The 13,887-nt window shown below is 39.2% G+C and overlaps 1 protein-coding gene across 3 annotated transcripts in view; it reads right to left on the bottom strand.

Annotated features, from left to right (window-relative positions):
• Positions 1-13,887, bottom strand: part of RAI14 (retinoic acid induced 14) — an 88,834-nt gene that overhangs the window by 10,797 nt on the left and 64,150 nt on the right. For all 3 annotated transcript variants that reach the window (XM_027745667.2, XM_027745668.2, XM_039390736.1), the window contains exons 4-8: positions 8,070-8,158; positions 6,189-6,253; positions 3,820-3,877; positions 3,553-3,623; positions 2,004-2,110 (exon numbers count right to left, since the gene is read on the bottom strand). In XM_027745667.2, coding sequence (XP_027601468.1) covers positions 2,004-2,110; positions 3,553-3,623; positions 3,820-3,877; positions 6,189-6,253; positions 8,070-8,158 — 390 coding nt within the window. The remainder of the gene's footprint in view (positions 1-2,003; positions 2,111-3,552; positions 3,624-3,819; positions 3,878-6,188; positions 6,254-8,069; positions 8,159-13,887) is intronic.

The raw sequence follows: 13,887 nt of genomic DNA, 5'->3' as shown, positions 1-13,887 counted from the left end.
AGATCAGGAGGAGAGTCATTGATAGAAATGGCTGCAGGATAAAGTCAGACTAACAAAACTCACTGCTACGCTACAATTACAGTGGTGGTACAACAGGAAAGCCTTTATTTCATTGCTGCTCTCCCTCACATGCTGCTTTTTAAACAAAAGAGACAAACAGATTTCAACAAAAAAAAACCAAAAAAACCTCAAAGACCTTCAGTGAGTCCAAGAGACGGGCTTGACCTGAAACCCTGTACTACTGTCATCTTAAAAAAAAGGAAAAAAGAAAAAAGAAAAGAAGAAATAAGTCCATTAGAGCACAAACCATTCCCTTTCCAACATAGGGTAGCTACACAATGCCAGATCCTAGAGTAAGGGTAGCATGCAGAAGGAGTCTTTTCCTAACATTTTGTGTCTGCTTTTCTCATTTACTTGAAGAGGTCATAAGAAATGTACAGAATAATTAAAAACACACAAAACCCCTCACTTTTCAAGCATGCTCTAATACTGCCTTCCTGCTTGGGCATAATTCTCCTTTCACAACATGAAAATGTGCCTAATAGGTTGGCCAAGTTTACTGCCAAACACATTCCTCAGTGCAGATTTGAAGTTGAAAAGTTACTAGTGATAATATTTGCTAAATATTAAGACAAACATTTCACTGATGAATTGAACATACTCCTTGTAATGAGTGAGCCCTGGAGAGGTGATGGCTGCTGCAGTGCTGTGTTAAAAGGTAGTGCTGAGTGGCAATGTGGGTAACACCTCTAGAGTCACAGGGAAGGTCTTAGATTACAAAATAATTCACTGAGTCTGGATAAGATAGAAATCTGGAGATGACATTTTCAAAGGTTATCCCCTTCTTTTCCCAGTAAGGCTTCTCCTGTTTCAGTAAAATCTTAACCACTTTTGTGAACATGAGATGCAGGAGTAGTCACTCCCCTCACCACAATGAAAGCAAGAAGTAAACAGTATATTTCATATTATATCATTCTCTTGCTTCTACACACAGTACTTTCTTGATAAAGAAAATACAAAAATGTGAGTCCTATCTATGACAGAAACTCCTCCATCCAATTAATGAAGAAAGTCTTAACACAGTCTGCTGATTATATAGTAAGAAGGTGAGGAGAAGGCGGAGGTCCCAGAGTGTGCGGCAGCTCAGGTTCAAAGCACTGAGGAGGCCATGCAAACTAACAAAGACAAGCAGGCAGTTTTCTTTAGACAACCGAATAAAAGAGTGCACTAATGAACTTTGGACTGATAAAAAACAAGTTAGGGCCCAGTCTTATCCTCACAGGTGCTGCCAGAGAACAATATCAGCATTGTATCACATATAATAATCAACAATGCTATGAAGTGTAAGTGCCAAGTCTTCTCAGTATCCTTCCTTACCTTCACAGTTTAACAAACTGTTTATAAAACAGTCCATAATTTTCAAAGACTCTTGATCTTTGTCAGTATCATTAAAACAAGAGCATTTTTCACTACAAGGATGTTGCTTTTTAAGAACATTTTTCTGATACATGCACTATCTATTAATGCAAAAAATCTCTAATTGGCACCTCCTAAAACAGCATCTCCACTATAAAGCTTTACTGTACTTTTCTCTTGCTGTTGTGGCTGCATTATGGTAGAAGAAAGAACCCTCCAAAGACTTTGCTCCCAAGTAACAGTTACTAACTCATCCTTAGAAGAAAGCAGCACTTCAAATTGGGACACTTAGAAAGTGATGTGTGGGTAAGTGCTATCAATCAGTTTTGTGTAGGAATTATTTAAAAATGGGATATACTACTCTGGTGGCCCAAGGGAAATCTTACAGGCACATTAGTTTTATAGTTGCATAGCTTCTGTTTCATCTTTCCCTTTAGGCAGAATTTTGCAAGCCTTCTCAATAATGAGGATGTCCAGTACAGAAAGCATTATTTCACCTAACATCAACTATTTTAGGAAGAATTTGATGAGAAAGCTTCATTTGACAGTCAGCCTTGGGGAAGAATTAACATGTTAACCTGCTGTACCTTCCATTTTTATCCCTGGTGTTGATGTCTGCTCCATGATCCAGAAGGTATTTGCAGACTTCTGTGTGTCCATTTTGTACTGCAAGCAGCAGAGGTATGTTCCCATCCTAGAAATGCATTTAAAGAAACTATGAACAATATTCCATCCACTTACAAATAAGACTCTGAGATTTGAACACAGCTATGAATTTTATCTCTACGTAGCATAAATGAGGTGCTATAAGTACATTTTTCTTATATACCACAAATGTAGCTGAGTTTACTTTAATTCCTTCCTGATTACTAGGGATGATGCAAAACATAAGGAGTAGGGCTGCTTTTTCCTTTTATACTCCCTTTGCTGTTTGCTCAGTGCTAAAAGATAGTGATTTTGAAACTACCCAGTATCTTTCAGTAGCTCCACAGCAAAAATGATACTTTTACCTAAGTACAAGGCAAAAATACAATGTTTCATAAAATCATAGAATAATATGTTTGGAAGACCCCCTTAGACGTCATCTGGGGTTTCTCCCACTTTTTTTTCAACACAAAGCTAGGCAAACTTCAAGTTACAGTACATTGCTCAGAGATTTGTCTAGTCAAGTTTTAAGCATCTCCAAAGGTAGAGACAACATTACGTCTCTGGGTACCAGTTCCAGTGTTTGACCATCTTCAAGGTGAGATTATTTTTCTCTTAGTAGCTAACTGGGATTTCCCAGTTAGGTTCACTACCCAAACTCTGACCACTTCTTATCATCATTTTGTCATGCATCTCTGAGGTTGGTCTGACTCCCTCTTTCCTATGACCAACCACGATGTAGCCTAAGACATTTTTAAGATACTCCTACAGCCTTCCCTTCTATAGACGGAACAAACCTTTTCTGCCTTTAAAATGCATTTGCTGAAATATTAGGTCTGACCTCTGTGACATATTTGTTTGCATTAGAAAGACCAGGTAAGAAGGGGGTGGATCAAAGTCAAAAATAAACAAACAAGTATTTTTATGCTTTCCCATCTGGCCTGTGCTTTACTTCTGGTTAGGTCACCTCCTTCTATCATTTGAGGGTTTTCTATAAGGCAGCTGCATCACCCTCAAAACCAGACCTGGTTGGTTGTAGACACTTCATAATAGTGAATGTAGCGTCCCTGAGCCTTTAGACTACATCAAATATATTTTTTCCCCCTCAGGCTTATCATACTCTGGTTGGGCTTTGTGAGAATTTTGCAGCACTTGCCCACACACTGGACCTTTTTCCAAGCCTACTGGAATCAAGGGAATACTTTTAAATTATGTTTTGAACACATAAGAATTTTTTCTAGCTACTTCTGCCAATGTCACAATTTAACGATCAGCAAATCCTGCTACTACGGTATCAGATTGTGAAGTGCTTTCACACCTCTGCTACGGCAAGCTGCAAAGGGAACTTCCTCCAACAGAGAAGTCCAGGAAGAAATATAGGCACAGTATTGCTTTGAACTGCTGCACTGAGATGGAGGGTGGTAAGCGCATGGGGTGGAGGGTGGCAAAAGCTCTGAAGCATCTGAAGTACACAACAGAAGAGGTACGTACCACATCTTTGACATTAATGGGACATTTGTGTTCACACAGGAGCTGAACTGCCTGAAGACATCCACTTGCCGCTAAAAAACCCAAATAAAATAAAATTTAAAAAAAAAAAACAAACAAGCATGAAAGTCCATCAAACCCACCCCATTTTCAAAAACTGTGCTTCCACTTGCAACACTGCAGCATTAGAGCAGGGTACAACAAAATTGTAGAGTTAGGAGTATCAAGCACAACAAAATAGATAGTGCAAGCTTTTGCCAAAGAAGTTACCTGCATAATGCAAAGCTGTTTTCCCAGAATTGTCAGTGCTGTCTGCTGGACATTTACTCTGCACAGTTCAATAAGGAGAAGGGAAAAAAAGGCAATTAGAGAAAGACAAAGAACATAAAACATATCTTTGATGCTAACAGAGTGCTTTGAGGAAAAGTTTATGTGCTGCTTCAGGAAAGAATACTGAAGGAAGGTACAGCTTCCATCTCTAGCCATCTAGTCTTTCCTTTCTTGGTACCAGCTTATACTGAAGATGTAGGAAATCCTCATGATCAGAGACCTATGCCCTAAAATTGTTAAAGTTTCTGAATAATTTAAATCAGAAAATAGAAAAGGAAAGAAATTCCTTTATCTCAGGAAATCTTTTTTTTTTAGCATTAGAGTAAGAGATAAAGCAGCCACATCCTAAGGCAATTAGTCTTGCATTTTTTTTTATTTCATTGAATCACAGAATCACAGAATGGTTTGGGTTGGAAGACATCTTAAAGATCATCTAGTTCCAACCCCCTGTCACAGGCAAATCAGGCTTCCACCAAATCAGGCTGCTCAGAGCCCCATCCAGCCTGGCCTTGAACAGGGGTGTTCAGGGATGGGGCATCCACAGCTTCTTTAGGCAACCTGTTACAGTGCCTCACTACCCTCTGAGTAAAGGATTTCTTCCTAATATCCAACCTAAACCTCCCCTATCCAAACTTGAGGACGTTTCCTCTTGACCAGTCACAATAGGGTCTCCCCTGAGCCTCCTTTCCCCCAGGCTAAACAGCCCCAGCTCCCTTAGCTGCTCCTCACAGGACTTCTTCTGTAAACCCTTCAACAGCTCAAACACTTTTCTTTAGACAGAAGAAGACAGGACCCTGAAATTATGGGTTTCTGAAAATCAAACATTATAACTTTTTACTTTTAAATGTAGCATTGCCTCCAAAACATCTATGATTCTCTAGAAAAATCATATAGATTACCGCATTCTGTAACAAAAATGTTGAGATTCTGCCTGTGTAAAATAATTATTTAGCCTGTTTTAGTTCAACACTAGTTAGACATTCCTCACATGTACACTTTGGTCCCCAGAAGTAAGAAGACAATCCTAAGAGCACGAAGTATTGGAAAATATTACCAGTGGGCTTGCACTTTTGAACATATTTGGAAATCTGCATATTGTAACAAAACCAGAAAAATATCGACAACAAAATATCAACAAAAGCACTCTGTGGTTGTAGCAAGCACGTGAAAGGACAGCAGATACTTAGTATTAAACACACATTAATTGCTGCCTGCGATACCACCAGTGACGGCCTGATGGTGCTGTTTATGCTGTAAATGGGTTGGCATCGGCAGCAGTAGAAACCGGCGATGAAATGAGCCTCGGTGGCTAATGACAACCCTTCCCAGGTGTGGACGAGTAAGGGAAGTCAGCTTGCAACATACTGAGGTGGGGATCAGTGTTGCCAGAAACATTGCCAGGGACCAGTCGCAGGGCAGTTGGAGAGCCCTGAGGTAACCAGGCAAGAACAATTTAGAGGTTGGGATATGAGATCGATTCTCTTTCTGTACCATTGGGTTGTTATTAATTATTTCATCTGTAGACTCAGTCTGTATTCACTATTTCATCTGAGACTTACAGATAACTCCAAACTTAGAAAAAACCTGTTCCATTCCTCTGATCACTGCCATGAAAACTTACCAGTATTACTGAAATGAGAGCTGAGATGGACAATGTCTTTGCTTACTAATGCACATCTTCAGCTTCAACACTATGAGAATCTTCTATTCATCTTCAATTTTCTTTTTCTTATTTTTTTCCCCATTCTCTCAACTCCCTTTCTAATCCCTTACTGTTCTTTACCTCATTTCATGGAGGATTTGATTATTTACATATTTTAGGATCTAAACTACTTTGGTTTCTTTTCTCTTTGACTTAAACTTGACAAATGTTTCTATGGTGAACAGACAGAAAGCATTCCAGTGGAACAATATCGGAGTCCCCCCAGAAGCAAAAAACCCTTTTCCCCTGTAACTCTCAAATCTACCTAATTTCAAGTCATCCAACCACAAAGACAAAACACAGGAATTGGACTGAAGCTGCAACCTGCTTGAAACCCAACCCAGCTATGTTAGATCAGCTGTACATGGAAAACTCTGTCTGTAGACCACTCAGGGAAGATACCACATTGTTTTCTATCATCCGTTCACAGTGCCTGAAGAGTCTTTAAACTCTTTATGTTAAAATTCTTGATTTGCCTCTCTTGATGTTAAGGAGATAGGACAACAGTATAGCAGTGTGGTGCAGATTATTAGCAGGAAATGTGTCAATGTCTAGTGGACCCAAATGAAAATTTCAAAAATTAAAATTAATTTAACTTTTACTTTACCTGAAGTAACCTCTTGATGCAATCAGGGTGGCTGTTCTTTGCTGCAAGATGTAAAGCACTGTGTCCTAAATGAATAAAAGGAAAGCAAATTAATTATTCAATCATGCCAAAGCAGAGGAATAAGCTCTTCCATGTCAAAGGCAAGATCCTGACTTATCCATCTTGTTCCTGTCATGACAAATAAAAAGTAAGGGTAGAGAAAATAAAATAAAAACCTACATCAAGTGGAATGTCTTTACAATAGACTGTTGTTCAGGCAGGTAACAGAATAATCTTAATGTCTTGCTTCAGATAAAGGAGTAACACAAACAATGTGTCAGACTATATCTTGGCAGAAGTAAGTCTGTTATGCCTCGTGTCTTAGAAAACAATTTTCCTGTATTACTCAGCCTCACTGCACAAAGATGTCTGTCAGTGTCTTCATGATTTCTGCCATGAGGTAATGAAAAATAACCCAGCACCAAGAGTAAAACATGCCAAATTCACCAGCTACCATGACAATAAATTTGCATAATCCATGAAGTGCATGTAGAAGAAGACTCAAACATAGGCTTACTTTAGTTTGTGTCTCACAGATTCCCTATTCAGTTTTTTTATACAGCAGCTATGAGCAGACATCAAACACAGGTCTACATCAGTTCGCACTGCAGTTAACTTTTTTAGCACCCATGAGCTCATATTTAGCTATGCAATACAGTCATTTACTGACTACAGATTTATGATGAAAGACTGCAGTCTCTCCTCCAGCTTCATCTTACAGACCATCTGAAAAATTAAACAGGCCAAGACATCAAAATAACAAATTATCCATGAAACTAAGAAAAGAAGGAGGCAAGATTTAGTACTCAATAAAGACAAAGCCACTTGTGACAGTAAACTCTCATTGCAAATAAGGTGACTTTTACAGACAAGGATTTCCCTAATGAACACTGGGTTGATACTCTCAGGTGAAAGTAGGCAGGCAACCTCTTACTATCCAAACAACTAATAAATCCTGAGGCAAGATGAAGTATGAATCCTGAATAACAGTCTGCATCAGGTACATATATTCTGTTATCATTGAGTAAAATATGAATGCTTCTTCCAGTATCACAGACACTTCCTTACAGGGGCAAATCATTCACATGTATGACAGAAATTCCCTCAGGCTGCAGTAAGTGGCCAAAACAGAACCCAGAACCCAACACTTACAGATCATTACTGGAGAGACAGAAAGCTGATGGCTTATCCAGGTGCTCAGCTAGACAGGGAAAATGCTGGCCACAGATTCCACAGGTGTCAACTGAAATCTATTAGGAAGAGTTCGCCAGTTTCAAATTCAGCTCCCATCATTCTCCTAGGGGGGTAGTAATTAAGGCATAGGACTTCTGAGAACTGAAACAGCATACTTAATAGCTCTCAGCTCGGTTTTGGCCTGTATCAGCTGTTTTCACTATGTCATAATCCTGAGGAAATGTCTTACTGCAACTCCTGTAAAGTTAATGGGGTTAATAGCTTGGATAAACATAAAAGCAACACTGACGGTCTTGATGTAACCTACAACAATAAAAAGAGTTGGGGAAGATGATTTTTTTTAACTTAAAAACAAAAATTTTTTAAAAATTGAGCAACTATTTTACATCTGGAGTCCACTGCAAATGCTGAAATCTATAGTATTAGGACAAAAGTTTTTAAGGATTTTATACTTTTTAGGACCTCAGAATCTGAATTCTCTCTGCAGGAAAGCAAGTATGCCTAAACCTGCAAGTGTTACAACTGCTTTTCCTATAGAGTGTGTGGGGAAAAGCAATGTCGTCAAACTGCAGTTTCACTCTGCACATCAAGAACTACATAAGTAACTTAAGTGTATTAAGCTACTTGCATAGGTTCAGAGAGGCATACCTGCACCATCCTGGGCTGTCACATCTGCACCATGTGTCACCATGATCCTGAGGCACTCTGCATGCCCTTTCGTGGCTGCCAGGTGAAAACTGGAAGAGAGCATTTACATGTCACTTTTATTTTATTAAGATCTCCTTTCACTCACAAACCACATACTGGTAAGTTCTCTCCTCCCTGTCCTTACACCTTTTGGCATCCCTCCACTGCCTCCCAAGAAGACAATAGTTCTGAAAGTGAGATGGTGCAACAAAAGTATTTGTAGCCATACTTCCATACCACACCTCAAACAATGTGTTCCTCTTGAGGACCCTCACTACAAGAAAGATGTTGATGTGCTGGAGCATGTCGAGCAAAGGGCAATGAAGCTGGATAAAGGATTTAAAGAACAAGTCCCATGAGGAGCAGCTGAGGGAGCTGTGGGTGTTTAGTCTGGAGAAAGGGAGGTTCAGGGGAGACATTATTGCTCTCTACAATTCCCTGAAAGGAGAGTCGGTCTCTTCTCCCAGGCAACTGGTGACAGGACAAGAGGAAACGGCCTCAAGGTGTGTCATGGGAGGTTTAGATCGGACATTAGGAAAATTTCTTGATCAAAAGGGTTGTCAAGCATCAGAAGAGGCTGACGAGGGAAGTGGTGGTGCCACCATCTATGGAAGGCTCTGGATGTATTTAAGAGATGTGTAGATGTGACACTTGAGAGGGGACACAGTTTAGTGGTGGACTTGTGGTGCTGGGTAATGGCTGGACATGATGACCTTAGAGGTCTTTTCTAACCTGAACAACTCAATGTTTCAATTATTTTACACAAGCTGCTGTGTCATTAACCTATACCATATACCTTATGTGCATCTAGTTCTATGCAATTTGTAAACTAACATCCCTAGTGGTGTAATATATCCCCAAAGAATGCCTGGGCTTGGGGAATTAATAAAGAAAACATTCAAAATAACTGACTTTGCTCTAGTCATTTTAGTCCATGCTGATTTTCCCCTTTCAGTGAACAAAATTTAGTTCCCCTAAAAATTGGCTCTATGATTCCTTAATTAAACTAAACCAAGTTGTGCTTCTGCACTGCCCTTCAAAGAGCTCATTTTCCCTTCGTGTACAAGGCAGGGGGAAACACCTTACTATATCACTAGGAAAAATCAAAGCTACTTATTATTTGTGAGACTATACCAGAGATCTATTTTTTCCACTTTTGGTTTTGCTGTTCACCTCAAGCACCTGCTTGTTTAAACAGTGGAAAATTGCAGAGGTTACCAACCACACTGTGGCAGGATACACTCTACAGCATCAATTACCCAAGACATAATTACAGAACAAATTGAAGAAATTACACTGAATTTGAGAGCCTTTTTTCAGCTGATGGTTCATGTTTGATATCCTTATGTTGGGCACCTTAAGATTCACAGAAGCAGGCCTATAGAGGTGCTGCTGACTTCATTTTTGCAAAAATGAAGGAAAAGCTTCTGAAAACACAGTTGTTTATATCCTCCTGAGGCATAGCACGCTGACATTGTCAAGTCATAAGATATGGGCACAGTACCAGCAGACATACTGCTACCACGTGGGTCCTACCAATATCAGCCTGATATACACAGTTTTTCAGTGGAAGTAAGGTAAAAAACAAATCCAAGACAGAACACTTCCAATTGCTATTACATTGTGTGCAAAAAGTTAGGACCTTCATCAACATGCCCCAGACTGAAAGAGCCAGTATTCTTGGGATGGTTTCTAATCTCTTTTAAAGAAGACATTAAATTTTTAACAACATTCCCCTGGAATCTAAAGAGAACATCATAAATCATGGAGCCACATCAACTACTGTATTTAAGAGTTTGCATTTTGAACAACTGCTTCCTCTAAGTGCTAAAACTAACATTGGAAGTTCAGCCTGCTAACCAGGGAAACTTGGAATAGCAGGTAGGAATGAAAAGAATATTTCAGGCACATAGTATGTGAACTGCAACAGTGTTTCTCTGAGCCATAGACTTCTTTGCAGCCTTCTTGAAAACTCAGCAGAGAAAAAGACCTAAAGACAAGAGCCGGCAAAGAATAGAGAATTAATGAAAACAGGAGAGCTCCTGAAACAGAGTCATCTGTCAAGGACAACAACCATGTCACCTCCTACAAGGAGTCCTTCCACACTGGCTGCTACCAATTGCAAATGGCAGACAGGCAGTGCTTAAGCTTTGAACGATTCCCTGCAAATATAAAAATATTCTGTGTGCTCTTCTCATGCTTGCTACTGCCATAAACAAACTGAAGAGTTAACACTTCCAAGAGTGCAAGAAGCACTGCTGCTGTCTGTTCTCTGGTCATTCAAAATATAAACTTCATGTACTCAGTGACCAAGGCAAAGTTGTGTAAACATTCTTCTTTAGAAGAAGTGGTTTCTCAGGCTCTGGGAAAATTGCTGGGACAGGGACACAACAGGAGTCTGACAAATTCCAACACCTCTAATTTAGCCAGCACAACATACCAGCAAATACCAAATTCAGATACATTTGTGTAGATACAAAATACAACCAAATGCACTTATATATTAGGAAGGCTGTGAAGCACGCACTTGGCTAACTTACACTTGACAATATTCATAGCAATAATAAATACCCGAATAATAATAACTTGGCTAAATCTGGGGCACTGAGGTTTTACAGAGAGACTGTGTAGGATGGTGCCAAATGCAACATGAATATGCAAGTGCTAAAGAAGTTTTATTTAGGTAAAATCAGACTGCAAAAAAGTATCAGAGAGAAGAAAAATTAACTCTTTTCAGGTCACACTCCTATGAATGCATTAATCCTACCAATGAAAATAATTCCCATGGCAGTTCCCAACAAGTCATCACACAAAGCAGATGATTCGTTTCACATTGCCAAAAAGATTTTAGAGGAAAAAAGGCCTGATTAAAAATATTGCTTCTCCCAAACTAATAGGATGAAAGAAACATCATCTCTAAGCAGAACAGGTGGTTTTGAAGGTGAGAGAACACAGATGATGGATGTAAAGATCTAATGAAAGGAAAAATACAGAAGCTAACTGGAAAGTCCCGTGAAAAGTGAGGATGATAAGGTTTAACTCTCAAGCATTTTTACAGTGGCCAAAGCCACAGAGCATTGGGCTGCTACAGCTCCCTCACAAGTGCTTGCTGTGTCTCCTCCCTTCATCCTTCTACCTCTGCTGTCACACAAACCTGTAGCGAGACATTTTTTCTTAATAATTGAAAAGCAATTGGGAGGGGAATGGGGGGGTATGGTTGTTTAGAACCTTTACCAGCAAATTAGCCCTGCGCGACAGAGAGAGAGAGAGAGAGAGGACAATGACTCCAGACTGGGATGAACCTATTACAGTCATATTTAAGTCCGAGTATTTACAATGTTGGGCAAAAACTTCCCCTGAAGGAGTAATTCTGATTTTAAAGTTAATTCTGCTTTTTTCTTTTTAACTTAAAAAGCCCAAAACCCCAAACAAACAGAAACCAACCCACCTAGAACAAAACAAACAAAAAAATCTGCAAACCCAAACAAGTGAGTAGTAGATACTGAGGACTCCTGTGTAGCAAGGGAGGCTCTTGAAACAAAGAAGCCTGTAGACATTCATTTCAGTACCGAATAATTCTTTACAAACCACATAATTTCCTAAAAATATTTGAGGCAAAAGCTGCAGGTTTCCAAACACTGGAGTTCTCACCATCTGGATGCCTTAAGCAGTGGTCCATTTTAGTTGCATCTTCCATGAATAAACTTCCCTTGATATGAAAGCAAACAACTTTTCCTCCCATTTCCTGGTTGTGCAATGACTTAGGCAAACAAAAACAAACATGTTAGGCCTAATTTGGACGAAGGGCCACACTGAGGGTTGGATTCTCATTCAGCTTAAAATCCCATTATGACATAGTTAATTTTCCCTTCACAATAGATAAGCCTGGTATTATGACTTAGAGCCACATCTTGATACCCCAGCCTGAAGTGATTTGACATAGATTTCTTTTATTGCTGTAAAACATTTTTATTCTTCCTGAGGGGCAGGATGATCTTTTATTATTGTATCCAGACTTTTCAGTGTAGCAGAGGAGCACTGATTTTCTCACTGGATACACCAGCCACTGGATACAGAAATTAAGCAAGTCAGCATTCAAGACCCACCTCTGCATCAGATTATAAAGATCAGCTGGTTGACACTGATTTTTCCAACTGGGAACATAGAGGTCTCATAATTACTCAGTCGCTAACAAGGCAAAGTAGAAAATTATGTTCTTTGAGAGGAATGCAAAGCCTAGCTGGAGTAAACAGACCTTGTGAGTAAGAGCGAACTCGCAGCAAAACTTCATCGAGTTCAAGGTCAACTGGAGAGCAGCTACAAGACTATCACCTCAAAGTCTTATCAGGACCTCAAATTTCTTGACCTGAAATGTTACCCAAATAAAAAACTCACACTGATAGATGCTTTTTATGACTGAACAGAGGAGACAGCTGTGTATGACATCCCTGAACTAGTTTTAAACAGATTTCTTACAGATAGGAGATGTCAGCTGGTGAAGCACTTACAACTGTCCTAAACAAAGCTGTCCCTTCTTCAGGGCAAAGAACCTTTTCCACATTTTGGTTGCAAAGGCAAGTTAGCAAGGGAATAAAGACTTCTTTAACCAGCATCTGACAGACAAAGCATAATAGTTCAGATAGAGCCAGTCTTCCCTAGAAGACTGAGAATGAGTGTTTCCAGCAATTATTTAAATGCCAATTTAACTCAGAAAAGCACCCTAAATTTTACTACTTAGCTCACATAAAACATTTCTTTACAAATCATTACACCACAGGTAGAAGAACAGAAATAATCCACATTTAGGGGTTAGACTTGTAAAACTGGAACTGACTACACTTGCTAAGGTAGCAACAAGACATGGGTCTGCTATATCCAGGTTCTCCTTAATCACTTGCACAGCTACTTCCTGCAAAACTGAGCACAATCCTCTTACTGAATATTATTTTGACAGCTGGCTTAAAACAACCGGGTGGTCCATATATCTAGGGAAAGTGTCACAAAAGTAGAGTGGAGTGTCATAAAATAAGAAAAAATAAATATCCAGTCTCAATTTAAGACAGTAACCTTCCAATAAGGAAATTTTCATCTGTGAAAAGAAAAACAGGGGAGAAAAAAGCAGAAAAATTACACACAGAGGGTTCAAGCTCTGTTTGGCAAGGTCACGCTCCAGAATTTTTTTTCTAGGCAAAATTATCATTCTCTGTAACATAGATTTTCTCCAGGGCCTGAAAGTAGTCTGACACATTACTTACCAAAATCCAAAGCAAATAAAGAATTTGGTTGAATTATGGATGCTAAGTGAATATTGTATTTGCTATTTCCTATTATGACAAACTTGGAACGCAGTCAAACTTCTATGCAAGCATATAATACTATTGTTCTCTCTCATTTTAATCTGAGTGCTCTGAAAATATTTTAAGTGCAAGAATGTTTGAAATACACTGTGAACTCACATACATGCATTGTCAAGGTTTATTTTGAGTAAAAACATCCCTCCCCAAGACAGATCATTCTTCTTCATTTTCTAATGGATGTCAACCCTTTGTTAACTTTTAAAAAGTTTAACTTCCCCGCCAAGAGTCTGATGATTTATAGTTTCCCAACTGACCAATACCTTCACACAAATAAACAAGATTGATAAAATAAAGATACAGAGCTGCTTGGAGTTTTTGTAATGCTAATTTAAAAAACCATATAGAAATGGAAGATACTCAAGCTTCGCTGCTACCAGATCAGACAGGCAATCAATTCACCATCTATCTCAGCCAGAAAGAGA

The sequence above is a fragment of the Pipra filicauda genome, unplaced genomic scaffold (assembly GCF_003945595.2).
Source record: "Pipra filicauda isolate LSUMZ 115617 unplaced genomic scaffold, ASM394559v2 scaffold86_size2582843_pilon, whole genome shotgun sequence".
In the NCBI taxonomy this organism is placed as follows: domain Eukaryota; kingdom Metazoa; phylum Chordata; class Aves; order Passeriformes; family Pipridae; genus Pipra; species Pipra filicauda.
The sequence above is the reverse complement of the archived record's forward strand: the minus strand, read 5'-3'. Positions and strand labels throughout refer to the sequence as shown.